The sequence below is a fragment of the Balaenoptera physalus genome, assembly GCF_965194825.1.
Source record: "Balaenoptera physalus genome assembly, chromosome: 19".
Classification (NCBI taxonomy): domain Eukaryota; kingdom Metazoa; phylum Chordata; class Mammalia; order Artiodactyla; family Balaenopteridae; genus Balaenoptera; species Balaenoptera physalus.
The window spans coordinates 10,206,134-10,233,453 of NC_138900.1; the positions used below are offsets into that span (position 1 = coordinate 10,206,134).

A 27,320-nucleotide genomic window follows, 5' to 3' on the forward strand; every position below is an offset into this window, starting at 1 on the left:
AGAGCCACGTGAATATGGGCACGGCCAATAGGAAAGCTATTGGGCTGGCGCTTCCGGGTTGTGCTGCGAGGCGTGCAGACAAACGGGGACTCTAAGTCACGTGTAACAGCGACTCGGCCAATGGAAATGCTCGAAGACCCGGAAACGGGGAAGAAACAGAGGGAAGGGCGGAGATGCTTGTCACGTGCTGCCAATATAGACAAAGCAGGCCCTCCCCCTAGTCTCCCAGGTTCAGGCGCGTGCCACGAGAGCCCAGAAAAGGAAGGTGGGGCTAGCCCGAAACACCAATGGAAGCGAGAGTGGGCGGGCTCGCGCTTAGGTGCAGGAGGCGGGGCTTGCCCAGCCGGGCCAATGAGAACACTAGGCGCTGGACGGTTGTTAAGCACGGGAGGCCGGCGCATGGCTGACGCGGTACTGTTCGAGTTTCTGCACACGGAAATGGTAGCGGAGCTGTGGGCGCAAGATCCGGACCCCGGTCCCGGGGTGAGCGCCGGGCCCCGGGGGGAAGGAGGCACGGGCCGCGGCGGGAAGGCCGGGTCGAGGCCCCGGGAGGAGCAGAGGGCGCGGCAGCGGCCCGGGTCGAACCCCCGCCCCTGCCTCGCTGGGCGACCTCAGGCGCCAGCTTCCGCCTCTGCAAAGCGGGGTCGCAGCAGGGCCGGCCTCGAGGGTCGCAGCTAGAACTGAGCGAGAGAGTTCGGGGTCAGGCTCTTAGCTCAAAGCCTGGCACAGAGTAAGCGGGTAGCAATTACAGTAATTACGATTACTGGGTATATATTGAGAAGTTATATATTGAGCCTGGGTTGAATCCCGCCTGCACCACTCATACAGGGTGTGAGAGCCAGTGATCCGATCTCTGTGTGCCTGTTTCCTCCCTTGTAAAATGAGATCATAACAGCACCTAAGACTCCGAGCGAGACATTGATTCATTCAACAAACTTACTGAGCGCCTACTGTATTCAGGGCACTGTTTCCCTGTCCTCGTGAAGCTTACGTTTTAGTAGGGGAGTCAAAACAAACAATAAATAAAAATAGAATGTGCCACCAGCTAGTGAGAAGTTTTATAAAGACAACTTCAGGAGAGTTGGGGAAAGAAGAGAGGTAGAGTGGTGGATGGTGGAGGAAAGCCTTTCTGAGGAAGAGAAGGGAGGAAGCAAGCCCCGGGGATAAGTGGGGGGAAGAGCATTCCAGGGAGGGGGAAGCCTTCTGTGAACCCTGCGGAAGGAGCGTGCTTGGCATCTTGGAAGTTGGCCCTTATGAAAAATAAATGCTCAGACTTTAAAGCACTTAGTACGATGTCTAGCACCTAATCAGCCCTCAAAACACGGAGCTCTTGTTTTAAAGTCTGTTACCAAGAAGAAAGGGTGACGGAGAGAGTAGGTGCTTAATAAGTGGGGCTGTGCTCACTTTTTTCATTATTATTCTTTCTATGATCATCATCAATATGCAAGACATTTTTATTGGTCTGTGTTTTCTTCCCAGTTCAGGAGGACAAGGGTGTTGCTTGTTATCATCTCAACATACTTTTTTCAAGTTCATTCATTCAACAGACTGTCACTAAAACCTGCAAGGTGCCAAGCCCTGCTGTAGGCTCTGGGGATTATTCAGCGAACCATGCCAAAACCCTTGCCCTCCTGAAGCTTACGTCATAGTGGGGTAGACGGACAAATAAGATAAACGAGTATATATTGTACCCTGGGAAAATGCTATGAGAACGTTAGCACATGGGAGAGGGAGTGTGCATTGGCCTGCGTTTTGGGGAGGGGGCTGCAGTATCTCAGCACCCCATCCATCCTGGCTTTCAAACCAGAAACCTGGGAGTCCCTGACATCTGCCTTTACTCCCTCACCTCCAGCCATCAGCCAGGCCCTTCCTGTTGTGCTGTCTAAATATGGTTCCCATCTGGCCCCTCCCTGCTTTAGCCTGGCTTCCCTCCTCTCTGCCCTGTACCAGCCTCCTCCCTCATCCTCCAGCTCATTTCACCTGTCACATCGTCACTGCCTTGACACCTATTAATCCTTCAGATCTTGGCTCAAATGTCCCTTCCTCGGGGAAGCCCTCCCTGAGGCCCCAGTGGAAGTGGGGTATCCTTGTATCACGATAAGCATGTATCTGAATTATGTATCCATATGATCCTTTGATTCACAGCCTCTCCTCTGCCAGGCTGCCTGCTGTGTGGTGTGGTGTGGGTGGGGACCGGGTCTGTGTTGATCACCCCATAGTAGGTCCTCAGCATGGATTTGTTGAAGTGAGTGCAGCCCCTGTGCCACGGAGGGTGTGGGTGGGGACTGGCATTCACTTAGTATCGTGGCCAATAATAGCACCCATCATGTGCCCGGGTGGGCTTCACATTCCTGATTTCATTTGACCCACCTAACAACCCACAAAGGTCAGCATGATCCTCCCCACTTTGTAGATGAGGAAACAGAGGCTTTTATAGATGGAGTCTTCGCTGTCAAGTGGCAGAGTCAGGAATGTAACTAGGCCTCCCACTTCCAAAGCCTGTGCTATAAACTCTCGCCTGTCTTTCTCAGTGTCTTCTCTGACACTCTGGGAGGATTTTAATGGGTTCCTGTGGCCAAGCAAGTTGGGGGGACACGCGGTTACTCAGCTTTGCTCAGCACAGGGCTTTTACAGCATGAACGCGCCTGTGACCCTTGGGCGTGGCTCTCTGCCCAGCTGCCTCTGCAGTTCTGATGCTGGGGTCCCACACCAGAGATTCCGGTGGCGCTGGGCCAGGAAGTGGCCTGGGCGTCAGGCCTCAGAGCTTCTGGGTGGTTCCTGTGTGCAGCCAGGGGAAGGACTGCCGTCTCCCCACATTCTTTCAAGCTGGGGAGCCCCGTTTCTTAGCACATCGTGGGCAGCTGCCCTGTTTCGCGCAGTCTTTTCTCTTTCGCTCCCGGCACCTCCCCTCTCTGCTCCTTCTCTTTGGTCCAGCAAGTGTCCTGTCTGAACGACACGCAGGCCTTCTGTTTCTTGGGTACTTATCGTGTCTCCAGCACAGGATTTTATCTGATTTCGTCCTCAGAACAGCACTCTGAGGTTGACGGCATCATCCCATTTTACAGGGGAGGGACTGAGACACCAGAGAGGGAGGGCTTCCCCGACGCTGCACAGCCAGGATCAAAGGCAAAATCAGGACTCGGGCATCCGTGCCAGAGCTTGTCTGTGGCATTAGGCCTGCCCCGCCCACCTGCCCCAGAGCCCCTTGAGGAAAGCGATGGTGGCTGGTTCATCTCTGTCCCCACAGCACAGGCGCCCAGGAGCCACAGTCATTGTTTAGGGCTTTTTGATCTCCACGTCCTGCCTGGTTATTTGTGGCTGTTGAATGGATTCTCCTGGACGGTTACGGGTTGAATGGAAGACTGGCCGGAGGAACTGGGAGGTCGAAGGGCCTTTGTTATCAAAGCAGGAAAAGTTCCAGGAGTCGGAGGAAGAGGCTCTGGTTTGTCCACCTCAGGAGCTTTGAAGATAAGGGGAGCCTGTGGGCAACGGAGTGAACCCGTGTGTGTGATGAGCTGTCATCCACTGGCCTCTGGCCTGGGAACGGCCCTGCTGGGCAGGCCCTGGCCCACCGAGGCCCAGTGAGTGCCCAGGCCAGCCCCTTCTCTCAGGAGGGCCTGTGGTGGGCGTAGCAGCCATCAGATACGGTCCTTGTCCTCAGGCAAGAGCCTGGAAAACCAGCCAGTTCCTGGCACAGTGATAGCAGGGGGCAGAGCCCTGGAGGGGGCGCAGTGCATCCGAGGCCACAGAGCCAGCAGTGGGGTCTCCGTGCGGGAACTGGGGCTCTGGCCTGAGGGCGGTGGGGGCCATAGAAGGTTTAAACTGAGGTGTGCCAGGCTCAGATTTACTTTTCCGGAAGTCCTCCCTGGCCACGTGGATGAGACTGGATGGAGATTGGGTGGGGAAGGGCGCTGCTGCAGGAGCCCGAGCAGAGGTGAGGGGTAGACGGAGGGCAGGCGGAAGAGGGGCTGGGTGAGCTCGGAGAGTGTCAGGGGAGAAGGTGGGATTCGGGGTTGTCTGGGCACCACCTGGGTGCACGAGGACAGGGCGACAGGGTGGGAGGTGTGCTCTCACCCTGTCACTCACCTGGTCACTCAGCACAGTTCTTTTGGGTCTTCTGGGGCCATTCTCCTTGGGGAAGCCGGAAGTCATCCCTTCTCCCTGTGCTTTTAATATATATAAATTTATTTATTTTTGGCTGCAATGGGTCTTCGTTGCTGCACACGGGCTTTCTCTAGTTGCGGCGAGCGGGGGCTACTCTTTGTTGCGGTGCGCGGGCTTCTCATTGCGGTGGCTTGTTGCGGAGCGCGAGCTCTAGGCGCGCGGTCTTCAGTAGTTCTGGCACGTAGGCTCAGCAGTTGTGGCTCGTGGGCTCCAGAGCGCAGGCTCAGTAGTTGTGGCTCGCAGCCTCTAGAGCGCAGGCTCAGTAGTTGTGGCACATGGGCTTAGTTGCTCCGCGGCACGTGGGATCTTCCCGGACCAGGGCTCAAACCGTGTCCCCTGTATTGGCAGGTGGATTCTTAACCACTGCGCCACCAGGGAAGTCCTCCCTGTGCTTTTCTTAAGGCAGGAACCAGCGCTGCTCCTTCCTGGGATGCCCTGCCCTGGGCCAGCACAGAGTGGCTCCGCGGGTGGGGCTTGAACCTCACAAATAACTAATAACTAAGGGGCAAGGCAGGCCAGGCACGCAGCCCCCCACCCAGCTCCATCGAGTTTCAGTCCAGGACGGGACCGGGGGGATGCAGTTTGGTTTACTTGTTTTCCATTCATCCTACTCGGAGCTCTGTGGCCCTTTTTGGTCTGGACGCTTGAATCTGCCTTTAGCAGAGCACATGTTCCTCTTACGGGCCTTTCATTATTTCTTCTCCCGCATCGTTCCATCTCTCGCAGTCAGAGGAATCCTAGACTTCCCAGATCTCTTTCCGCATGTCAACTTTTCTCTCATTTTTTTTTCCTACCTCGTGGTTTCCTTTTTTCTTAACAATCTGTGAGGTTTTACCTTCCTTCCAGATTTGTCTCTTTTTCAGCTCCCTTGTGAACAAACGTTTCTTCTGGCTACCATTTCATTTCTAAGAACGTTCCCTTGTCCGACTGTCCCTCCAAGTGCCCGAGCTGCTGCATGGACGCCCCTCGTGCCCACACCGACACGCCTCCTCCGAGGGCCCCCCCCCCGTTTCTCCCATTATCTCGGTTCCTCTCCGTGGGCTGTTGTGTCAGCCCGGCTGAGGCAGGCGTGGGGAGCCCAGAAATGCACTGGCTCTGGGCTGGGCTCCGGAGGCTTCCAGTGGGATGAGAGTGTCCCGCCTTGCCCTCCCTCCTCAGGAATGATGAACCCCTAGTGCCTGGAGAGCTTTCGTAGGGATTGGGGCTTGAACACCGCTGAGTCCTGGGAGGCGGCTGCCAGAGAGCAGGTGGGGTTCTGCCTCCCTCCTCCACCCTCTCTCCCGAGTCACCCGCCCTCCTCCACCCTCTCTCCCGAGTCACCAGCTCACCCTCCGCCCTTCCCTCCCTCCTGCCTCTCCTCCTCCCTGCTCGCATTATTCCCCGCTCCCCACCACCCCCAGTCTCTGCAGTGCAGCAGATATTTAACTGGCGCCTTTCAAGGGCTGGGGACCATGGAGCCAATAGCAACAGCTGCTGTAGAGCGAGCTGCCGGTCACACCACCCCTGTGAGGTCGGGCCCCCCTCCGCCCTCTCACCAGCTTGTCATCCCCTGGGTGCCCGTCATCCCCACTAGGTTTGCCAGGCGAGCTCCTGGAGGCCAGTCAGGAAATGTCTGTGGGATGAACAAGGGAGTCCTGGGGTCTTCCCTGTGTCTCGGGGAGTCCTCGGGACACAGATGCACTTAGAGCGGAGCCCAGCCAGGCCCCCTCGGGGAGCTCACCTCTAGGAGGGAGGTGACGCAGGGGTGGCAGAGAAGGCTTATCGAGGGCGGGGCAGTGATCCAGGTGCTGAGATCCGTCAGCCCACAGAACAGACCCTCCTTCGTGGGGCTTTCCTTCCCTTTCCCCATCAGCTCGTCGTCAGGCTGACAGATGCAGAGGCCGCAAGTGACAATGATAGTAACGCTTCCTGAGCCTGACTCAGAGCACTTGGCTTGCACTTACCCACTCCCTTAATCCTCATGAGGACCTTGGGAAGGTCCTCATCTTACACGTGAGGAAAGTGAGGCACGGGGCAGCTGGTAGGGGTCAGGGGCTGATCTGGCCCCAGACCCCGGAACCAGCCACCAGGCACACGTCCCCCTCTCTGCCTCTCGTGCCCCAAGCTCAGATTCCGCACATCATGAGTCTTCAAGCCCTCCCCGCAAGGCTGGCCCTGCTGTGCTGGAAGAAACCAGAGAGCGCGTGCCAGTGCCACCAGCAGGAAGCTGTGTCCTTCCCCAGGCCCGGTTCCCGCAGGAAGAGCACAGAGTGGCGGGACAGGGCCTGCCTATCATGTAGCCCAGCAGAGCAGAGGGCCAGCACGCAGGCCACCTCTGCTCCGACCTCCCTACGCCTGGCGCATCCCCCCAGCGGGCCTCAGCCCTTGCCACTTCCCTGGGGCAGGGACAGCTGGGGGTGTTGCCCTGGCCGCCCACCCATCTGCCACCTACCTGCAGGAGTCAGACCTGCTCAGGTCCGAAGGACAGCCCCGTGGCTGAGGGTGCCTCTGGGAGGTGTGACCTAACCCCTCTGTGCCTGGTCTCCAGGTATGAAATACAACCTACCTTATGGGGTTGTTAAAATTAAACAAGGGGGTCTGTACAGGGCACCCGGCACAGTGTGTGCTCGAGTCCCAGTTCCTCACTTGGTTCATTCAGCATCTGTTTCTAACACACCTCCTCCGGTGTGCCCGGCCCCGTGTTGGTCACCAGAGGCCGTCCTGGTATTTCTGACGCCCCCAGTCTGGGCCAGCCTCCCTCACGTGCTCAGCTCTCTCCAGGTCACACAGATCAAAAACACACACAGGTCAGCTCTCCTCCAGCCACGCCGTCCGCCCTCCCGGGCACGTGGACAGACACGAGGTGCAGCCCTCCTGCCACCCCCGTCCCTGTGCCTCAGCCCCTCCACCGTGGGACCCTGGCCTGCCCTCCAGAAGGCCGTGTTGCCACCAACTGCCTTCACCGGGCACCCGAGGGAACAGTTCCCTCCCCTGTGCCCCTGTGCGTCCCTCCCAGGATTCTCGGCTAATACGTTAAGGCCTAATGATCACAGTTGACTTTTCAGCCCCCCTGCTGGCCAGGGGCCAGGGCCCATGCCTTGCGGCCCCCTTACTCGCCACATGAGACCCAGGGCAGGTCACCTTGAGTTTCGGGGGTAACGGGAGTGCTACTCCACAGGGTGTTGTAAGGACAGACGCTGAAAGCGCATATAGGAAGTGATGGGTGTTATCAGGAAAGACTTGACCAGCAGGGTGAAGCTGAGCCTGGGGAAAACCCGTTTTTCCTGGAATGAAGGGGAGCAGGTCCTGAGGGCTGATGGGGTTTCTGGAGGCATGTGACGGGGTGGAGGGACAAAGCCGGCCTGGCCTGCCAGCCTGTGTAGCAAGGCCCTCCCCTCTGGGCCTCCTCGCCCTGCACGGGCAGGGACGGGCAAGTCCCCTTGCAGCGGCCACACCCGGCGGCTCCCGGCTCCCTCAGGTGACCCAGGGCCCCTGCGCCTCTCTTCCCTGGCCTTCTAGGGACAGAAGGTGAGCCTGTCGGTCCTGGAGGGCATGGGCTTCCGCGTGGGCCAGGCCCTGGGCGAGAGGTGAGAGGTGGGCAGGAGCTGAGGTGGGGTCCCTTCCTGGGCACAGCCGGGCGCGGAGGGTACCTTGCTCCACACAGGAACCCAGCCTGGTCTCCTCCCTCTTCCTCATCCCGGGGCTGCCCCACCCCCGCCCCCGGCCTGGCCTGGCCCCACAGTGTCTGCCCCTGGCCCCCCACCCCAGGCTGCCCCGGGAGACGCTAGCCTTCAGGGAGGAGCTGGACGTCCTCAAGTTCCTATGCAAAGACGTGTGGGCGGCCGTGTTCCAGAAGCAGATGGACAGCCTGCGCACCAATCACCAGGTGCGTGCCCACGCCCGGTGCCCGAAAGAGCCGGGGAAGGGAATCCCCGCCCGGGGCGGCTGCAGCACGCCCAGCCCGGCCGTGGGGACCTGCCCAAGCTGGGAGGCAGGCACGGGCCCCCTCAGGGCCTCTGTGCCATGCTCCAGGGGAAGCCAGGAGGCTGCCGTGGGGCGTGGCAGCTGCTTCCAGCCTCCCTGCAGGCCTCGCCGGCTGGGCCCCGGAGCCAGCAGAAGGCCCCTTGCGGCGGGCGGCACCTCGCCTCGGTCTGATGCTGCTTGTCCGGACCCGGTCCTAGTTCCCATTAGGAGCCTGTGCTGTGCTGGGGCCCCGCGGGCCGCTCCACGGGCCTGGGCTGCAGCTTCTCACCACCACCCTGGAAGGTCACGCACCCAGTGGGGCAGGACACCAGGCCCGGGGTGGAAGGCCCGCGGGTCCTCGTGCAGCTCTGAAGGACGGGCCCGTGACCGGCCACCGCGGTTTTGAGGGAAGGGTCCTTCCAGACCTCAGCCCAGTGGGGCTGGGCCCTGGGTCCTTGCTTCCCCTCCCCCCCAACAAAGGTACAGGCGCCACCCCAGCCCCCGTGGGCCCCTCCTCTGTCCCCAGGGGACCTACGTCCTGCAGGACAACAGCTTTCCCCTTCTCATCCGGATGGCCTCGGGTCTGCAGTACCTGGAGGAAGCGCCCAAGGTATGGGGGGTGGTGCTGGGACTCCAGCCCCAGGCAGGCCTCTCCCCGAGCCCAGGACCCCGGGAGAGGGAGGGTCCCAGCGTGGCCCCCCTGGTCCTGGGTGTTGGCCTCCCCCCTCTGCCCACAGTGACCTGTGTCCCCCGCCCCCAGTTCCTGGCCTTCACCTGCGGCCTCCTACGTGGCACCCTCAGCACCCTGGGCATCAAGAGCCTGGTCACCGCCTCCGTGGCAGCCCTGCCCGCCTGTGAGTTGGGGTGGGGGGCTCCCGTCCCCCGAGTGAGGCAGGGGTCCCCCTGCTCCCGGGGGGCCGAGGAGGTGGGGCCGGGCCACCCCAGCCCCATTTCACAGATGGGGAGTCTTGGGCCCAGAGTGTTTAAGTCACAGGCCCAGGCCACACAGCTGGTGCAGCGCATCCATGCCCCTGCCCCTGGATGTCCCCCGCAGCCTGCTTCCCCTGGGGCATGCCAGCCCGGAGGAGACAACCCTTGACGATGAGCTGGTCTAGTGGTTTCGAACACTCTTCCCGGCGCGGGAACCCAGGTGGACATAATGGAAGCCACCCGGGTTGGTGCTGTGCTGAGGGGCTCCACAGGCAGCCAGGCCCCGTGGAACTTGCAGCTGGCGTGATGGGCTGTCCTCCTGACCCCCGGGTCCCCGCTGGCCCACAGTGCCCTCCATCAGACAGGCCGAGGTCCCACCCTTACCTGGGGGCAGCCTGCAGCCAACACTCTAGTGCCCTTCCCTCCAGGTGTCTTCCCCTCTGCCAGTGCCCAGGCCCACTCATCACCGGGGACCTGGGACCCGAGTAGGCAGGATCTGAGCAATACATGCCCCAGAAGCCCGTGCCAGCACCCTCCCCAGCAACCGACATGCTTGGCCTTCATGCCCCCAGTCACCCACACAGCCCTGGGATGCAGGCCAGGTGGGCAGGAAACATCACCACCCTAGACCGGTGAGGAAACTTGAAGCCCAGCTGAGGCCACCCAGGCTGTTGGCGCAGGGCAGGGATGAACATCTCTGAGCTACTGGGGTGCTGCCTCTCCTCTCCAGTCCCAGCCTCAGGCTAAAGCCAGCCCTTCTCTTCCAGGTAAGTTCCAGGTGGTGATCCAGAGATCCTGAGGGAGCCCCAGGCCCCACCCCCAGCCGAGCCTCACGCCACCCCATCCCGAGGACCCGGCTGCTGCCCGTGCTGGTGGCTGGTGCTGGGGAGACGGGGTCCCACCGCTTCAGGGCCTCACAAGCGCTCAACAAACGGGTGTCATAGGGAGGTGGGGGTGTCCCAGGGGCAAGGTGGGCCCCGCCCCAGTCGGGGCTGGCGTGGAGGGAGCCCGCATCGGACACGGCCCTCCGCACGGCAGGTGCTCAATAAAGGTTCTGTACGTGGGACCAGATTCCAAGTGGAAGGTGGGGGTCACGCAGAGTGCTGGGGGCAGGGTCATCTGCAAAGGGACTGTTTGTGTCACAGGTCCTGCGGGGGAAGCAGGCTACCCTGTGTGGCTCCCCATCCCGCATTTCCTCCTCTCCTGGGCCCCCTCCTCCCCAGCCTCAGCCCTGGAGCTTGCCGCCTCCTGCCCTGCACACCTGTCAGGGGAGGGTGGCCCCTGGCACTGGCACCCTTGCCAGCATCAAGTCTGGGGCTGCTGTCTTCCCAGCCGGGCCCACAGAATGGACCTCTCCCTAGGAGCAGGGCCAAGGGCCCCCAGGGTGCTGGCAGGGGTGGGCTGCCAGGACCAAGGATGGATGCAGGTGAGGTGGGCCAGACACCCTCGGCTCCCCCAAAACACACACACACACAGAGGAATACACAGTTCATGTGCCTGGAGGATGCGAGTCATACCAAGAAAAGAACAATGGCCCAGCTGACCAGCCCCTGGGCAGCTCGGCCTCCATGCCTGCACCCCACCCCCTGCCGCCACCTCCAATGTTTACATTCATAGCATCCGGGGGCATCACCCATCTGGACTCTGCCAGGCTCTGCCACTTGCTGCCTGATGTGGGTAAGTACCTCCACCTCAGAGCTGTACACCGAGGCTGCGACAGACCCAAATGGGAGGAGGAAGGGTCTCCTCAGTGGGTGGGGCTCCTCTGCAGACACCCCATCCAGCCCCTCCCCAGCACACATAGCTGAGCACCACGGTCCCTGGCCTGCCTCCATGCCTTTGCACATGCCATTCCCTGCCTGGCCCACTCCCCAAACTCCTGCTCCCTCTCCGGTGTCCAGCAGCCACCAGCCTCGGCTGCCCACCACATCCCTTGGAGCAGTTGCTCACTCGCCTGGCGCCTGCAGCCCTGGGGGAGGGCTCCTAGACAGCCTTATCCTGCCCTGCCGCCGCGTTTACTTGTTTATGTCCCACCGCGCTTCCCCTTGGGTCCCTCTGGGTCCCTCAGCTGGGTGCTGGCACTGTCCAGCACAGAGCCTGCAGGTGTTTCCCAAATGAATCGCCGTCATTCAGCTAAACTGTGTGTGCGCGGACAGGCGGGGGGAGTGGGGGATCGGCCCAGCCCTGCGCTCAAGAAGCTCAGGGCTGTCCTGGAGGTTCCCCCCCAGACTCACCACGCCCCCACTCAGACACACCAGCCTGGCCTCCCTGATGGGGCAGGGGTGCTGGGAGGGGGGCAGAGTCCTAAATTGGCAGAGGACAGGGAGGAAGTTGCTTGAAAGCCTGGTGAGGGGAGAGAAGTAGCCCACGGGAGGGAAGGGGCATAGCTGGGCTACAGGGGGCAGTGTCTGGTCACTGGGCACTGCTCTGTGGTTGCCTCCCCCATCTCCCGGGGGAACCTCTGTTCAACCCATCACGCCAGCAGCAGGCACAGGGAGACAGGACCCTGGAGAGCAGAGGGGCCCCCCACACACGCTGTGCCTAAGGCACCCCCTGCCCAGCCATCCCCACCCCCAACCCCGCTCTCACGTCTCGAAGAACGTCTGCAAGGCGCCTCCACCTACCCAGCACAAACCACTGCCTGCAAAGCCTGGCTCTGCCTCCAAGACCCGGGGCAAGGGACTCCATCAGTCCGGGCCTCTGTTTCCTCATCTGTAAAGGGGGCATCACCCCCACCCCACTGGAGCGTGGCAAGGAGGAAAGAGGTTACTGTAGATAGAAAAGCATGTTGGGACTTCCCTGGCAGTCCAGCGGTTAGGACTCCGCCCGTTCGCTGCCGGGGCTGGGTTTAATCCCTGGCTGGGGAACTAAGATCCCGCAATCCGCGTGTTGGAGCCAAAAAAAGAAAAGCATGTACACTGAGCGCGGCTCCTGGTGAGCCTGGAACGCGCGTGTCATCGTCATTTTATGTGAAGCGTCTGGAGCAGCTGGCAAATGGGCCAGTTGGCGCCATTGTTGCCGAGCACCAGGCTCTGGGCTCAGGGGACTCCTCCTGACAACCGCGAGAGGCAGGCACGGACGCCGGCCCGCTCAGCAATGAGGAAGCCGAGGCTCAGAGAGGTGAAGTCACCTGCCCAAGCTCACACAGCTGGACCCTGGAGGAGCTGGCACCTGAACCTGGGACTGCATCTTCTCTGGGCCTGGACTCCCAATCCGTGTCCCAGCTTCCTTCCCTCCCACAGCATAAGTGCCCAGACCAGCAGAACCTTTGGCGGGTCCCGCCCCGGGCAGCAGCGTGGCCTGCCATCTCCATCCCTTACTGGGGTACCGCGGGGCGGGGGGGGAGGCGGCGGCAGCCCCCAGTCCTTGAGAGCTGAGCGCACCAGACAGGGACTGGGTAGGCTTGCTGGGAAGGGGCGGGGACAAGGTGGGCAAACCGGTCGGGCCGCTGGGCTCCTGGCTCCCAGCTCCCGGGCCTCTCAGCAGTCGGGGCTGCGCTGATGCTGCCAGACGGTGGGGCTGGCACAGCAGCTCGGCTGGCGGCGGCGGCGGAGCAGGGAGCTGGGGCTGCGAGGCTGCCATCAGGTACAGGGGACCCCAGGCCGGGGGGATGAGGTGGGCAGGGGCCACGCGCCGGGCCCCCAACCCTCACCAACTCCAGCTCTCACCCCCGTTGCCTCTGCCCCTCGGGTTCTCCCGTGCCTGCCTCTAAACAGCCTCCTTCCCTCGCTTCCGCTTTGGGCGCCCCACCTCAACCCCAGTTTGCTCAGCCTCTCCCCAGACTGGACCACGCCGACTTCATCTGCTCCCCTAGAGTCCCCCTCCCTCAACCCCTCATCAGGTCCCAAATGTCCCAGCCCTGACATTTCAGCCGCTCGCGGGCTCGGTGGCTCACTGCTCCCCGCCTCTCACCGCACTGGTTTCAAGTCCCTTCAAAGGGTGCCAGCCTCCACCGCCCACAGCACACGCCCCAGTACCTAGCTCCCCCCTAATCTTACTCAGCCATCCCCTGGCTCCCAGCCCACGTCGGCTCAGCACACTGTCCCAGCCTCTTGGAGACTCCCAGCAGCTCCCGAACACCCAGGCCTTGGAAATCTCACCCACCCCAAATTACCCCCCAACACCCCCCAAGCGTTCTCATCCTCCCGCGCCTGGCTGTCCCGTCCCCCCATCCTGACCTCTCCCTGTTACTCTGAAGAGTACCCCCATGCCACCTGGGTAGCCCAGGACCCCAACATCAGGGATGAGGTCTCATCTATCGCAGGTCTCGGGGCCGTCCCGCGGGTGGGTACTTGCTGCTGGCGCCCGAGGGGGCTGGGTACTGAGCCCGGCCTCTCCTCCCCGCCCCCCAGCAGGCACCCCGGCCGCCATGAGCCAGCACTACACCATCCACCTCGCCAAGGGTGCCCTGCCACCCCGGAACCCCGCCAAGCACTACTTCTTGGACAGGGAATTGGGGCACCAAAAAGGTAGGGGTTAAGTCTGGGCGGTCCTGGTCACAAGAGAGACCTGTGAGTGGGGGGCTGCTGAGCGAATGGCCAAGCAGAAGAACCTCAGGCCCCCGGAGGGAAGAGCCACCGGCACTCACCATGGAGGCATCTGCACAGGGGGCCGTGGGGACCATAGGCCCTGGGAGGCCGGAGGTGGGAGCCTGGGCTGGGGATGCCAGCAGGGGGGGCCCACCTGGCCTGCCCCTCCCCCCAGCATGGACAGAATTCCCTCCCCAAATCGCCAGGCCTGTGGGGACTGCCCCACAACCTGGGGGGAGCAGTGCGGTGGGTGGGAGGGGTCGGAGGGCAAGCCCGCAGCCCCCACTGAGTGCGTATGAACGAGGCGGGGGTCCAGCCGCCCACGGTGACCGCAGGTGCTGCTGCTCAGGGCGAGGAGGGGGCAGTTACTCCCATCAGGGCTGATTCAGCCTCCCTGGGGCCTCCCAGGGCAGCTCCCTTCCCGCCGGCCTGGTCTAAGCCCAGCTGTGAGGCCCACCCCCCTTCCCAGTCCCCACCCTGTTCCCCCTCCACAGTCACCTCTCATCACTCTGGCCTCCTGTGGACCAGCCAGGCCAGCTCCCAGTGGCGTCCTCTCCGCCCCCCAACTGGGGGACACCCCAGGGACCGAGGAACTTGGGGTAGCAGAAACTCTGGGGCATCATCCCCCCTCTAGCCCCTCACCTGGCTAAAGCCCAGGCCCCTGCACCTCTTCCCACCCCCCACCCCCCGCCCCAGCCGTGGGAGAGCGCAGGGCATGGCCCCTCCTCGGCCCACAGCCCCTCCTCGTCTTCTCTCTGACTTCTCCTGGGCCTCAGCTGAGTGATGAGCCCCAGCCTCCGCCCGAAGACCTGACCTGGTTCCCGCCAGTGCCCCTCAGGGGTCAGGGACCCAGGCCCAGTCGCCCCCCACTTCCTCCTTTCCGGGATGCTGTCACCAGTGGTACCATGACCCAGCGGCACCTCAAGCCTACAGGCCCTGTCGGCCACCCCCCAGGCATGCCAGGCCACCATGGGGTGGCGATGGCTGTCGCCGGGGCCTCCAGCCCCCCGTTCTGCAGCGGTGGTCCCAGCCCGCACTTCCCAGCCCCCCGTGGCAGCGGCTCTGCCCCGCTCACGGCGCCCAGAAGGGGCCGCCTGCAACCACTACCGCCCCCATGCAACTGGCCAGCAACCCCCAGCCGGCCCCCGCACGCACCCCCTCACCTGCCGCGGCACGCACCACAGCCAGCAGCGGCCCAGCCCTGCCCTCTGCAGCCAGCACCCTCCTGGAGCCCAGGAGGCCCACGGACACCTGGCCCCTGCCTGCCCCCGTAACCCGTAGCTCCTTCACCTCCTACAGGTCCGGAGCTCACCCAGCCTTCCCTTCCCGGGGCTCTTTCCCTGCCACTTCGCCTCCCACCTAGGCCTGGGGCCTGCCCTCCTCACCCCTCACTCTGGTTCCTGTCTGGGAGGGCGCTCGTCCCTGACACTGGGCCTCCGGGCAGCCGCTGCTCCTTCACCTGTTGGGATCCAAGGCTTCCAGGCCACGCCTGTCCATGGTGCCTCCATCCCGGGCTGGCCAGGGGCCCGGGCCCCAGCTTTTGACACCCTTGCTCTGCTTCCTCTCTTCCCAGCCCTCCTGACTTGGGGCAGCGGGGGATGAGCACCAGCTTGCTCTGGTGTTGGGGAGTGCAGCTGCAGCAAGAGGCAGGGGGTGGCCTGAGGGATGGAGAGAGCAACGCAGCCAGGGGAGGGATCCACCCACCCACCCACTCACTCATTCATTCATTCACTCACTCTGTGACCAGGTACTGGTCGCCTACAGGGGGTGCCAGGCTCTGTTCTGGGGGTGTCACAGGAAGCAGGGCAGACAGAGATCTCTGCCCTCATGGAGCTCACGTTCTATAGGCGGTGGGGGGAGGCGGGTACAGGAAACAAGATAAATAGGAAAGTTCAAAAGTGTGTCGCCGGGTGATAACCATGTTGGGGGAAGAATAAAGCAGGGAGAGGAAATGGGGTTTGCAAATTAAACAAGGTCATCAGGCGAGGCCCCATCAAGTCGCATTTAAGCAAAGATGGGGCAGTTCTCTCAAGTAAATAGCAGCAGCAGCAGCAAATGCAGACTCTGAGGTGGCCTGTTCAAGGGACAACAAGGAGGTACATGTGGCTAGATCAGGGGAGGTGAGGAGGAGGGTCAGACGGGGTCCGAGAGGGTGGAAGGTGGCCTCGCGGACACGGTGAGGGCTCAGCCTTCTCCCCCTGGGGAGGTGGGAGCCACGCGGGCCCAGAGCTGACTTGGCATGTGACCTGAGAGTTGACTGTAGGAGGTAGGGTGGGAAGCAGGAGTCCAGGCGAGAGGTGCCGGCAACCTGACCAGGGAGGTGGCAGTTTCCAGGTCTGGTTTGAAAGTAGAGCACAGCTGAGCGGGGACCCAGAAGGGCACATCTGGTCCTGAAGGAGGGGGCTGCCTGCGGCCACAGAAACCCTCTGTCGGAGGGTTTGACTTGAGTCATGGCTGGGAGTCAGGGAGCGCGGTGCCGGTGCTGGGAGGGGCTGAGGGCGAGCACTACGGAGGGTAGACGGGGAGCAGGGTGGTGCCTGGCCAGCGTCATTGACTCAGTTTCCCCACCTCCACCCCCTCCCCACCCCCGGGCCCCAGATATCCTGACAGAGGATGACGTCTACTGCAGCTGCCTGGCCAAGACTCTCTGCCACGTGCCTGTCCCTGTGACCGTGGGTTTCTATGCCCCCTTTGGCTGCCGCTTGCACATGATGCTGGACAAGATCATGGGTGAGGATCTGCGTGTGCTGGGGAAGGAGGGATTAAGGGAAACGGAACCTTTGGTCCCTGCCCAGCCCCAGGCTTCCTTAAGACCTGCTCACCCCTGAGGCCAGTCTGCCAGATGCCCAGAAATCAGCATTAACCAGGTCCCTCCCTATGCCTTTGCCCCCCTCCCCCACCAAATCCACTGCAAGGAGTCTTTCTAAAATACACATCTAGCCCTGTCCTTCCCCTGCTCAAAAGCCTTCCATGGCTCCCCAGCACCCTAGGGAGAAAGCCCAGGTTCCTCGCTTGGCTCCTGCCAAGTCCCTATCTCTTCTCCTCAGCCCTGGCCGAGGGCCTGGCGCCCACAAGACCCCTGACAGATAATGTTAATTGAAAACATGAGCTGAAACTTAGCCTGGTTCAAACGCTGCTGGAGCTCAGACCCCAGCCCCAATCATGGCCAGGGAAGCCGGAGGTGACTCAGCTCCGTGTGCCCAGCCCTGGTGAGCATCTATCACACAAGCCCACGTCCTGCTCCTATGTTGTCACAGAGCAACAAACAGGGTCCTGGAAGGAGAAAAGACTCGGCTCTAAGGTAAAAGGAAACAGAACTTCTATTCTGTGCTGAGAGACTCCGATTCATTCCCACTGGCTCACTTACTACCCTCACAGCATGCAGATCGTGCCCCCAATCTCTCATGATCCATCCTCCAGACATTCCCCCCAGCACTTCCTCAGCACCCAAGGGACACAGGGTGGCCAAAACAACCAGGGCCCTGCCCTTCCTGGGCTCACAGACCAGCGCGAGAGACAGACCTGTCCCCAGACAGGGATGACCCAAAGTGGGCAGGACTGCAGTGGGGGAACCCAGGGCCACCTGACCCAGCTTGGGGATCAGGGAAGGCTTCCTGGAAGAAGTGATAGCTGAGCTGAGAGCTGGAGGAGAGGCAGTAAGCCAGGAAAACTGGACCAAGGGTGTACACTTGCTGCCCAGCATTTCTCTTCCTCAGCACCTGGCATGCATTCTTTGATTTCTTAGAGCCCTCCCTGCCCCCACCGGTCCTCTCTCCTCTGGGGGCTCTACTTCTGCCCTCCCCTGACCCCCCAATTCCCCCTCAGACCCTTTCCTGTTCAAGCCTGGCTCCAGGCCTCTCCTTCCGCACTTCTGCACCTGCCCAGCACTTGGGGACGGGCCCTGGCTCCCAGTCTAACATCCAAGCCCTATCCTAGCCTGAGCCGGGTCTAGACGCTCACACCTTCCCCTGCGCCCTTGGTCCCAGACGCTCACACCTTCCCCTGCGCCCTCGGTCCCGGCAGTGCTGATGCAGCAGGAGGCGACCCAGTGTGAGGCCAAGGAGCTGCAGCACGTGCAGTGGCAGCCGCGGCCCATGCAGGGCTGGGGCTTCTCGAAGCTGCTGTGGTACCTGGTGTTCCTGCAGCCCATCATCACCGAGGTGCATCTGCGGCGCAAGAACGTCAAGTTCCTCTTCATCCGCTTCAGCGCCTGGCAGTACGCGGGCACTGACAAGCTGTGGGCCGGCCTGGTGACCACGCTGTGCGAGGGCATCCGCCAACAATACGGCGCACTGCCCTTCAGCTTGTACTCGGTGCTGGGCAAGAAGGCGGCCACGAGGCCGGGCTGCCGCCAGCGCGAGTGGCACTGCCGGCGCCAACTGTGCCTGACACTGCTGGCACTGCTGGCGGCGCTCAGCCTGGGCATGAGCCTGCTCTACCTGTCGATGGGCTCCCACGCGCTGAGCCACGGCAACCTGTTCCGGGCATTCGGCGGTGCGGCCACCACGCTTTCGAGCTCCGGGCTGCTCATGGCCGTGTACTCGGTGGGCAAGCACCTGTTCGTGAGCCAGCGCAAGAGAATTGAGCGGCTGGTGTTGCGCGAGAAGTTCGGCAGCCATCTGGGCTTCATGTGCGAGGTGAAGAAGGAGGTGAGGCTGCTCACCGACTTCCTGTGCTTCCTGGAGATCTACCAGCGGCGCCGGCTGCGCGTCGTGCTTGAGATCACAGGGCTGGACACGTGCTACCCGGAGCGCGTGGTGGGCGTGCTAAACGCCATCAACACGCTGCTGTCCGACAGCCACGCGCCCTTCATTTTCATCCTGGTCGTGGACCCCAGCATCCTGGCCTCGTGCCTCGAGAGCGCCTGCTCCATGAAGGGCACGGCCGACAACGGTTACCTCTTCCTCAACCGCACCATCACGCTACCCTTCTCCGTGCCCATCATGGGCCATCGCACCAAACTGCAGTTCCTGCACGATGCGGTGCGAAGCCGCGACGACCTGCTCTATCGCGAGATGACGCGCAACGTGAGGTCGCTGGGCGGGGACGGGGGCGGGGACGGGGGCGGGGGCGGGGACGTCGAGCCTCTCCTGGAGATGGAGGAGCAGGCCCGGGCCGAGAGCGCGCAAAGCGTCCTGGAAGTCCAGGCGGCTCGCAGCATCCAGGAGGCGCTCGGCTGCCTGCACGACGACGGCGACTGCCTCTTCGAGTACGTGCCCGACAACGTGGTGTCCATGCGGCGCATCGTCAACACCGTGCCCATCACCGTGCGCCTGCTGCAACAGCAGCAGGGGGACTTCGGGGGCCTCTCGCCGCGCCAGGCCGTGGCTTGGGTCGTGCTCGCCAACCAGTGGCCGTGCCGTCTCAGCTGGGTTCTGCAGTGCCTGGAGGACCGGCAGCAGGCCGGGGGCGCGCCTGAAGCCTGCGCGCGCCTCTGGGACGTGTTTTGCGACCACAGCCTCGAGCTGCACACCATGACCGAGACGCTGCAGAAGGTGCTCGACCTGGACGGCGACCCCGAGCTTTTCCAGCGCTTCCTGGGCGCTGACTTCCCCTTCACCGTGGCCGAGGCGCAGAGGCTCCTGCGCTGCACCGTCAACCTGGACCACTCCATCCGCCGCCGCATGGGCCTCATCCGGGCCGTCAGCACGCTCAAGTCGCCCCGCCCGCCCAAGTCCCCTGCCCGCAAAGCCCCGCACACCGCCAGCGGAGCCAACCACGCCCCCGGGGCGGCTTGGGCAGGCCAGGCTCCTGCGCATTACTGCGAAGCCCACCAACCCCCCGGACGGGGGCAAGTCCAGACCCATGGCCTGAGTGCCCTTCACTTGGGGTCAGTCTAGCCCAGGTGGGCCTTGAATGGAAGACCTTGGGCGCAGCAGAGGGCAACACTTCCTTTTGCCCAGATGAGAGCGTAGCGGGCCTAACTGGGTCCAAGGCCCAGGGTCCAGTGTCCGGAATGAGGCCTGTGGTGGCCACATTCCCCAGGTGAATCTGTGAGCCAGAGAGAGCTGTTGGCAGTAGCTACCAGGAGTGGGGCAGTGTATCAGTGACAGCATGTGAGAGCCCAGGCAGAAGGACCCATGAGGAACTCGGGGTTCAAGTGCAATAAATGAAGATGTGAAAACCCCAGACTGGTCTTCGTGCCCCAGTCTCCCCAGCTCAGTGAGGACAGGCCACCAGGCCTGCCCTGTTCTGCCAAGCCCACTTCATCCCCAGGGAGTCGGGCAGCCTCAGCTGGCAGCCTGCTCCCTGGCACCCCAGAGGCGGGAGCGGCTGCGGGGGCAGCGGGCGAGGCTGCGGGGGCAGGGGAGATGAAGGACAGAGGCATGCGCCCAGCTGACTCAGTGGGGCGCACCCAGGCCTCAGGGGATCCAGGTCCTTGTCCCCACACCCGAGCTTGCCCCTCTGTGGGCGGGGCAGGAGCTGGCATTTCCGAGGGTGGTGTCCCCAGTGACCTCAGCAGGCTGCTCCACTCTTGGGGTGGCTCCTTCCCTAGCATAATGGGTTAATTAGGCCTCGATAGCACCCCGGTCAGCTGGGGCCGGCAGCGCCGCCTCCACCAGACGAGTGATTGTCCGGGGGGGTACCTGCCTTACGGGTCACTCCAGGGCCACCCAAGGAGCCCCTCGATGAGGACAGGGAAGTTGAGGAGCACAGATGGGGCACATGTAGGCCGGGGTGGACTAGGGCGGACCCCACCACCACCGTGGCTCACCGCCTTCCTTTCCACTGGGCGGACAGAGACCTAGGACGGGGGCGCCACTCCTCAGGGAAGCTTCCCAGTCCTCACTAGTCAGACAGCCACACACTCAGGCCTGTGGTGTGCCTGGCCCAATCCAGTAGGGGAGGGGGTGTGACTTCTGAGCCAGGGCCCTGAGAGCCAAGGGGACAGTCCCAAGAGCTCTGCAAAGACGCCCAACCTCAGGCCCTGCAGCCTAGTGGGGTACTGACCTCACACGCCTTAGCTCCAAGGCTGGCCACAGCACTCCAACATCCCTTGCCAATTACCGCTTCAAAGTGGACATGGGGCAGAGTACCAGCCTGTGACTTACAGGAGCTTCCAGGACTGAAGCACTGGCAGTCCTGGCATGGCTGAGCTAGTGGCACCACCCTGGACGTGCTGAGAGATGTTTTCCAACAGCAGAGGGAGAGCCTGCCCAAGAATGAAGCCACCACAGAGAGAGAGATGCACGGGTCCTCGTGACGCTGTTAGACAGACGTCTCTGTAGACGTGCTACTGGAGACAACGTACATCCCTTCCCGCAGCTCCCTCAGCCAACTTGACTTGGGCTTCTGTTTCTTACCACCCAGAGTCCAGGATGGAAACAAACTGGCCCCAGCAGTGTGGGCTGCTGGGGAGGCAGGACTAACCCTTAGATTTGGCTGGAGGTCAGGAGCAGGACTGAGGACACCCCCGGGCCCCAGGAGGAAGCTGCTCCCCGTTACATGATGTCGAGCAGTGGTCAAACTGGTGCCCAATTTATCTTAGATTCTGACCGTGTGCCTGCCAAAGCTAGAGCTTTGGGAGACAAAGAAACAAAAAAACAAAACCAAGACAGTATGTCAGAGGGGCTGGGTGTGGCCAAGATGGCTCCCTGTTCCCCGGCATTCATGGGCCTCTACAGTGTGGGGCTTTTGCTGGGGACTTGGACCTAGAAGGGAGTGCAAGTGACGTGTGTCCCTTTCCCATCGCAGCAACGAGTTAAGAGGCAGGTTTGCCTTCTCCACTCTCCTCCCCCACCTGCCTGCTGGATGCAGGGTCTCCCGAGGCCCTAAGGGATGGCAGAGCCATCAGAGGGCGCGGGGGCCTGGCTTCAGGAGTCACTTCGTGGAGAGAAACTGCCTGTCACCCCGAACACCCACATGCAGGAAAACACACATCTCCCAAGTTAGGGCATCGAGATCTAAGATGTGGTACAGCGTCTAGCTTGGGCGATACTTGGGTGGCTGAAGGCAAAGGAAAGAAAATACTCGGCCAAAGGGATCTAACTCCATGATCCAAGACCCCTAAAAAGTCAGAAAATCAGAGCATTGCAGAATTGGTCTATTAGTCTCCTGGGGCTGCTGTAACAAAGTTCCACAAACTGGGTAGCTTGGAACAACAGACATTTATTTTCTCACAGGTCTGGAAGTCCAAAATCAAGGAGTTGCCAGGGCCACACGCCCGCGGAAACCTATAAGGGAACCCTTTCTTGCCTCTTCCAGCTGCTGGTGCTTTGCTGGCGTCTTTGGCGTCCTTGGCTTGGGGTTGCATCATAAGCCCTCCATCCTCACAAGGTCTTCTGTGTCCTCACATCTTTCCTTTGAGCATGTCTGTTCTGTCACTGTCTCCAAATTTCCCCTTTTCATATTGGGTTGGGGCCCACTCTATAACCTCATTTTTAACTGGATTACCTCGATAAAGACACTATTTCCAAAGAAAGTCCCATTCTGCGGTACTGGGGATTAGGACTTCACATATCTTTGGCGGGTGGGGAGGTGGGCACAATTCAACCCTGAAGGAACAGTTGAAAAGGCCCAATTCCTCACCACAAGCTAAACTGAAGGGCAGGGACAAGGCTGGGAACAGGACCGCAGCCCCTCCCAGGCACCACAGGATGGGGAGGCACCCTCCCCGCCCCCCCTTCAGCCATCTGTTGATCACCTGGCCTGCAGGTGGAGGCAGAGAGCAAAGGGGATGGGCGAGCATCCAACACCGCTGTAAGGGCCAAAAGCCCCCCTGGGGTTGATTCCTGAGCAATGGCTAAACGCGACCAAAGGCCTACTGAGATTTTTAGGGGGCTGTACTGACAGACCCCAACCTGGCAAAGGACTGCGGTTTCTCAACATCTTGAAGCAAACCTTGCATTCCCAGTCTCCCCAAGAAGACTTGGGCAGGAGGCAGGGCACCCCGGAGGGGCTCATTCCACACCCACCTCACACCCGGGCACAGCTGCGCCAGCCGGAGGATGACCCTTTGCGGGTGTCTCCCGGGCTGCCAGCGGGGCGGGTGCCACTGGCTGACGTGCATGGCTCCCCCCAGCCCCTAGCCCAGATGAGAGGGAGCCCCAAATGTGGCTGCCTTAAGGAGCGCTCAGGACACCGGAGCTGTCGGTGACTGAAGAGCAAACAGACAGTGGCCTAAACAGGAAAGGTGTTCATCCCAGACACCCGGGCAGCTGCGGCAGAAGACTCCTGGGTTTGTGCTGGAACCAAACGGGCTCCCAATCAGCAGCGCCGTGATTCTCGTAACCTTTCCACCGCGTCTCTACCCACCCCGGGCCGGCCTCCCATGCAGGAGAGGAGTGGGCACAAAGGCCTTCCCCTTAAGTGGTTCTTGCCTCTTCTGAAGGGTGAAACTCAGATTTCCCAAAAATGCCCAAGAGCCCTCTGGCCGCACCTCGGCGCCTGCAGGCGACCGGCCAGGCTCCGGGGCAGAGTGCCCTGCCGCCTGAACATCTAGGGCTGCCGGCGACGGGCTCGTGTCTGTTCTCCTTGGGCCACAGGCGACCGGGCAGAGGAATGACCTCTGGACCCGTGTGCCAGGTCCACCACCCTGAGAAGCTGGACCTGAAGCTGGAAGGTATTTGGGGGCTGCTTCCTCTGAAGAGAGGGAAGGGGAAGTGGGATCATACACGAGATGGCCAGCTGTGGCAGACACAGGAGCACGGCGCGCGCGCCAAGAAGGGGCCTGCCTGTCCCGCCCCTCCTCTGGGGCCCATCCACACACGCCCCAGCAGATGTTCCGAAGCCAGGACCCGCCTGGGCCCTGCCCTCCCCGTCTCTGTGCCAGAACTCCCGCAGGGGGAGCCCAGGATCAGCACAAGCAGAGAGCAGGCCAGTGGGGAACCCAGCTCTGGTTTATTAGAAAAGGTGTGAGCAGACTTGCACCAACAGGAGCAGCCCTCCCCCCCCCCGCCCACCCCCCGCCCACCCTCACCCCACACCCGCGCCTCCCCCACCCTGGGCTGTAGTGCCTCTCAGGGCGCTGCCTCGAGTGGCCCGGACAGCAGGGTCTCCAAGCCCTGGCTGCTCCCCACCCCAGCTCCCTGATAGATTTATTGCACTTAAGAAAAAGAAAGCTCTGATCCTCTGATCTCCCCCACCCACCCCAGCCCAGGCCCTCACCCTGCCTGGGGCTGCTCTACAAATTCCAACCACCACCATCACTCACCACCCCTCCCAAGCCATGCCTCCTGCCTGGTCCTGTGCCCGGGGCCACCAGGGGACCATCCCGCCACCACCTAGGACTCCTGCCCTCGAGGGGGCAAGCCTGGCCAAATGGAGCCCTGGGGAAAGGTGCCCGGCCCTGTGGCCGGGATCAACTCCTCCGCCCCGTCCTCCTCCCATCCACCCCCAGCCCAGTCTTCTGAGTGACACATAAATAGAAGTGCTTAAGTCAGGGCGGGGAGGGCCACTCCCTGTAGCTCCTGCACCCCGTGTAGTGTTGCTGTGGGGGGGCAGGGGTCCCCAGGAAGGCCCCCCACCCCCTGGGGTCCCAGGCCTCAGGAAGGCTGGGGGTGAGGGTGAGCAGATTCTCATGGCTCTGGCCTCAGCTCTTCAAAGACGGACCGGAAGAAGGGAACTTAGGGAGAAGAGATCGCAGGGGGGCACCTGTCAGAGCCAGGAGCTCCACTGCCGGCTCCCCAGCTCCCTGGGCCCCAGGCCCTCACCGCACCTAAAGTGTCACAGTGTCTCCTGCCCAGATTCCTGACTGGCTTCCAGAAGCAGCTCCTCGAGCTCCTTCTCGTTCTTGGGGCAGCTCAGCTCTGCGCGGGAAGAAGGGTGGGCGGCCTCCAGTCAGGCGGGTGGGTCGGGGGGTACCAGCCCTGCCTGAGCTAGACCCGCAGGGTAGCACAGGCCCAGGTACCGATGAGACCATCAGACTCAAGAGTCAACAGATCTTGCGTGCCCCGCCCCCAAGGAGCTCCCAGGGATGCAAGGGAAGTAAGGCGGGGACTGAGGGTCAAGTCCCACTCGTCCCTGCCCCTTCAAGGGCCATTTTAAAGAGGGGGAAACTGAGGCACACCAACAAGCAGGTGCTTGGCCGGGGTCACACGCAGCACACAGGGGCCCCAGTCACCTGGCCCCAGAGGTCTTCTCACCGTGTTCCAGGCCACAGCTGCCCACCTTGGCCTCGGGCCCTGGGGGCGGCTCCGGGGGCAGTGCGAGAGCGAACTCGGGCTTCAGGCCGTTGGGCAGCGGTGGCCCTGACTGGGGCGGCTCCGGCTGTGGCTGAGGCTCAGACGATCCTGGGTCCCGAGTGTTGACGGCCTCGGCTGGCGTCCGGGCAGGTGAGGTGGGCAGGAAGGACAAGGCAGGGGGGGATGGGAGACAAGGAGGGGCAGGTGGGGAAGGAGAGGCGGGTGGCACGGGAGGCTCTGCCCTCTCGGGTGGACTCTCCACCCGGGTCACCACAAACACTTTGTGGCCCCGGCCCGGGCTGGACACGGAAATGCGCTGCTCAGTGGGGGAGGAGGGGCAGCCTGGGGGGCTCCTGTCCCCAGGGCCCAGGGAGTCCGTGGGGGGCACCAGGGCGGGGCAGGGGGCCTCAGCCCTCTCCCCATCCTCCTCCTCCCCCTCGTCCCCCTCGGAGTCTGAGTCTGAGTCTGAGTCCGGCCCGGCGCCGGGGCCGGGGGCCCCGTTCTCCTGCGCCCCGCTGGCGGGCCCCTCCCCGGGCCCGGGGTCGTCTGGCTGGGGCTCGGTGACGGTGATCTCGGGCATGGAGGCCGACAGCTGCAGGCGCTGCTCCTTCTCCTCCCGCTCCCGTGCCAGCACGAAGTTGCGCTTGCAGCCGTTCTGGATCTCAGCAAGCAGCGCCTTCTGCGTCTCGATGAAGCTCTTCACCTGCGGGCAGAGTGGGCCTGGCTCGGGCTCTGGGTGGCCCGCCCCCAGCGGGTCCTGGGGCCGCCCCGGGCCAGCCAGCCGCCCCCCCCGCAACCTGCCCGCAGGGAAGAGCGCACTCACCGCCTCCTTCTTGGGCTCGCGGTCAAGGTCCAGGCGCAGCAGAGAGTGGTTCACCTTGAGGGCCAACGACAGTGCCATGAGCCCGCCCGTCTTGATCTCGTTCTCCCGAAGGTCCAGTCTCAGGAGGCGGGGGCTCTCGGCGATGAACTCCGCCACCGCCACCGCGCCTGGGAGGGGGACCGCAGGGGCTGGCCACGGGCCCACACCCGGCTGGCCGCCCCCCGGCCTGGCCGCCCCGCCTCCTGCGCCCGGCCCCGCGCCCTACCCTCGCACGTGAGCTTGGTGGAGGCCAGGCCGAGGCGCAGCACGCTGCGGTTGCCGATGAGGCCGTTCTTGAGGTTCCGCACGCCCTCGTTCCCAATGGGGTTGTGGCCCAGGTTCAGCGTCTCCAGGCTGTGTGTGTGCGGCTGGAGGGAGCGGCGCACGAGAGCCAGGAAAGGCCCAGGAGGCCAGTCAGGAACGAGGCAAACGCACACGCCCTCTCCTCGGCAGCGCCCCCCAGTCCGAACGCCAGCACGTTCCTGCTTCGGGCCGAATCCCTCCTGTACTCAGAAGTCTCCCAAGAGCCAGCTGCCCTGTCCACGCCTCAGCCCTCCGAGCGTCCAGCCAGGCCCCTGTCCCCACAGCCCCGGGCCCAGCCTCCGCCCTCGCCGGCATACCGAGGACTCCGGGCACAGGCCTGACCGAGGATAATTCTTAACCTGGGTCTGAGTCTTTGTACCCTGTGGGCTGGCTTTAAATACCGCATAATGAAAAGATTGAAGACTTACTGATGGCTTCCAGAAATGCTAACTTTCTATGCAAAACATTTTCACCTCGTACAAAGCGTTGTACTGGGCTATGGTGCTGGATGCAGACAGACAATGAAAGAAGGGCTACTTTCCTCAAGGGAAAGAGGGTGCAGAAGCTGAAGCAAAGACCAAACAGGGCTGGAGGAAGAGAGCAGGTTCCTGAACTGGCAGGGTGAGCGACACTGGGAGCCGCGACAGCCAGAAGGTGATGAGAGCCGGGGGTGGGAGAGGTGCGGGACCGGACCGCGCTGCCCCCCGCCCTCTCCAGCCGACTCACCAGCGTCATGCCCAGAAAGGCCGTGCCCGTGTGCGTGAGCTGGTTGTTCCACAGCACCAGCGTCGCCAGCCCCTTCCTCTGCTCCTTGAGGCCCTCGCAGATGTAGGCCAGACCTGGGGAGGCCCGTGGGCAAGTCCTGTCTGTGGTCGGGGGATCTCCCCGGGGGACACTGGCCCGGGAGCCACCCCGCCAAGCGCTCAGAAGCCCCTGCCCCAGCCTGCCCGGCCCCACAGGCTCTGGCCCTGACACCTCCTGCTACTGCCCCCCTGCCTTGGTCCTGGCACACACGGCTCCCCGACCCCTGGGCCGGGAACGTTCCTCCTCTGGACACCCTGATGAAGGCCTCCGCCATCTGTTTCAGATCTCTGCTCAAATCTCCCCCTCTCATGGGACAATCCCGGCCAGCCGAACCTCAGCAGACAGCTCAGCCCGCCATCACTGCTTTATTTTTCTCCAGAGCACATTTCACCATCCGACAGACTCAGCATTCCATTAACGTATCTTGGCTTTGTCTCTCCTGAGGGCAGAGACCCCTGCCGCACTCATGGCTGTGAACCCAGAGCCGACAGGCCCCAAGCGTGGGAGGTGCTCAGTACACGTGGGTCCGGGCCCAGCTGCCCCGGAGGAGGGCACTGGCCCCACTGTCCCACTCTGCACCCCCTCCCGCCACCCTGTCTTCACACTGAGGCCAGGGGACGCTGCTCGACGGTGAACAGGGATGAAATCAAATTCCTCCCGCTG

General features: G+C 62.6%; 2 protein-coding genes across 19 annotated transcripts in view; one reads left to right on the forward strand and one right to left on the reverse strand.

Moving 5' to 3' along the window:
- Nucleotides 1-2: 2 nt before the first annotated feature.
- Nucleotides 3-23,467, forward strand: LOC309649068 (trafficking protein particle complex subunit 6A). 16 transcript variants are annotated; one of them, XM_082438577.1, is made up of 11 exons: nucleotides 3-483; nucleotides 7,663-7,730; nucleotides 7,912-8,029; nucleotides 8,633-8,716; nucleotides 8,867-8,960; nucleotides 9,161-9,256; nucleotides 10,654-10,713; nucleotides 13,389-13,505; nucleotides 16,164-16,295; nucleotides 16,823-16,866; nucleotides 17,552-19,696. In XM_082438577.1, the coding sequence occupies exons 1-11, from the start codon at nucleotides 121-123 to the stop codon at nucleotides 19,403-19,405; spliced, it is 3,030 nt and encodes a 1,009-aa protein (XP_082294703.1). In that variant the 5' UTR covers nucleotides 3-120; the 3' UTR covers nucleotides 19,406-19,696. The 16 variants fall into 16 exon arrangements, 15 of the variants coding, with proteins under 15 accessions (XP_082294703.1, XP_082294714.1, XP_082294711.1 ...); XM_082438588.1 differs by having other exon boundaries at nucleotides 17,589-17,730; XM_082438585.1 differs by lacking the exons at nucleotides 16,823-16,866; nucleotides 17,552-19,696 and adding an exon at nucleotides 21,689-23,467.
- A 16-nt stretch (nucleotides 23,468-23,483) lies between these two features.
- The window catches only part of PPP1R37 (protein phosphatase 1 regulatory subunit 37), a 42,317-nt gene continuing 38,480 nt past the window's right edge, over nucleotides 23,484-27,320 (reverse strand). For 2 of the 3 annotated variants that reach the window (XM_082438679.1, XM_082438681.1), the window contains 5 exons: nucleotides 26,580-26,692; nucleotides 25,777-25,918; nucleotides 25,512-25,678; nucleotides 24,650-25,391; nucleotides 23,484-24,313 (listed from right to left, as the gene is read on the reverse strand). In XM_082438679.1, coding sequence (XP_082294805.1) covers nucleotides 24,231-24,313; nucleotides 24,650-25,391; nucleotides 25,512-25,678; nucleotides 25,777-25,918; nucleotides 26,580-26,692 — 1,247 coding nt within the window. In that variant the 3' untranslated portion in view covers nucleotides 23,484-24,230. The remainder of the gene's footprint in view (nucleotides 24,314-24,649; nucleotides 25,392-25,511; nucleotides 25,679-25,776; nucleotides 25,919-26,579; nucleotides 26,693-27,320) is intronic. The other variant, XM_082438680.1, reaches the window with a different exon arrangement.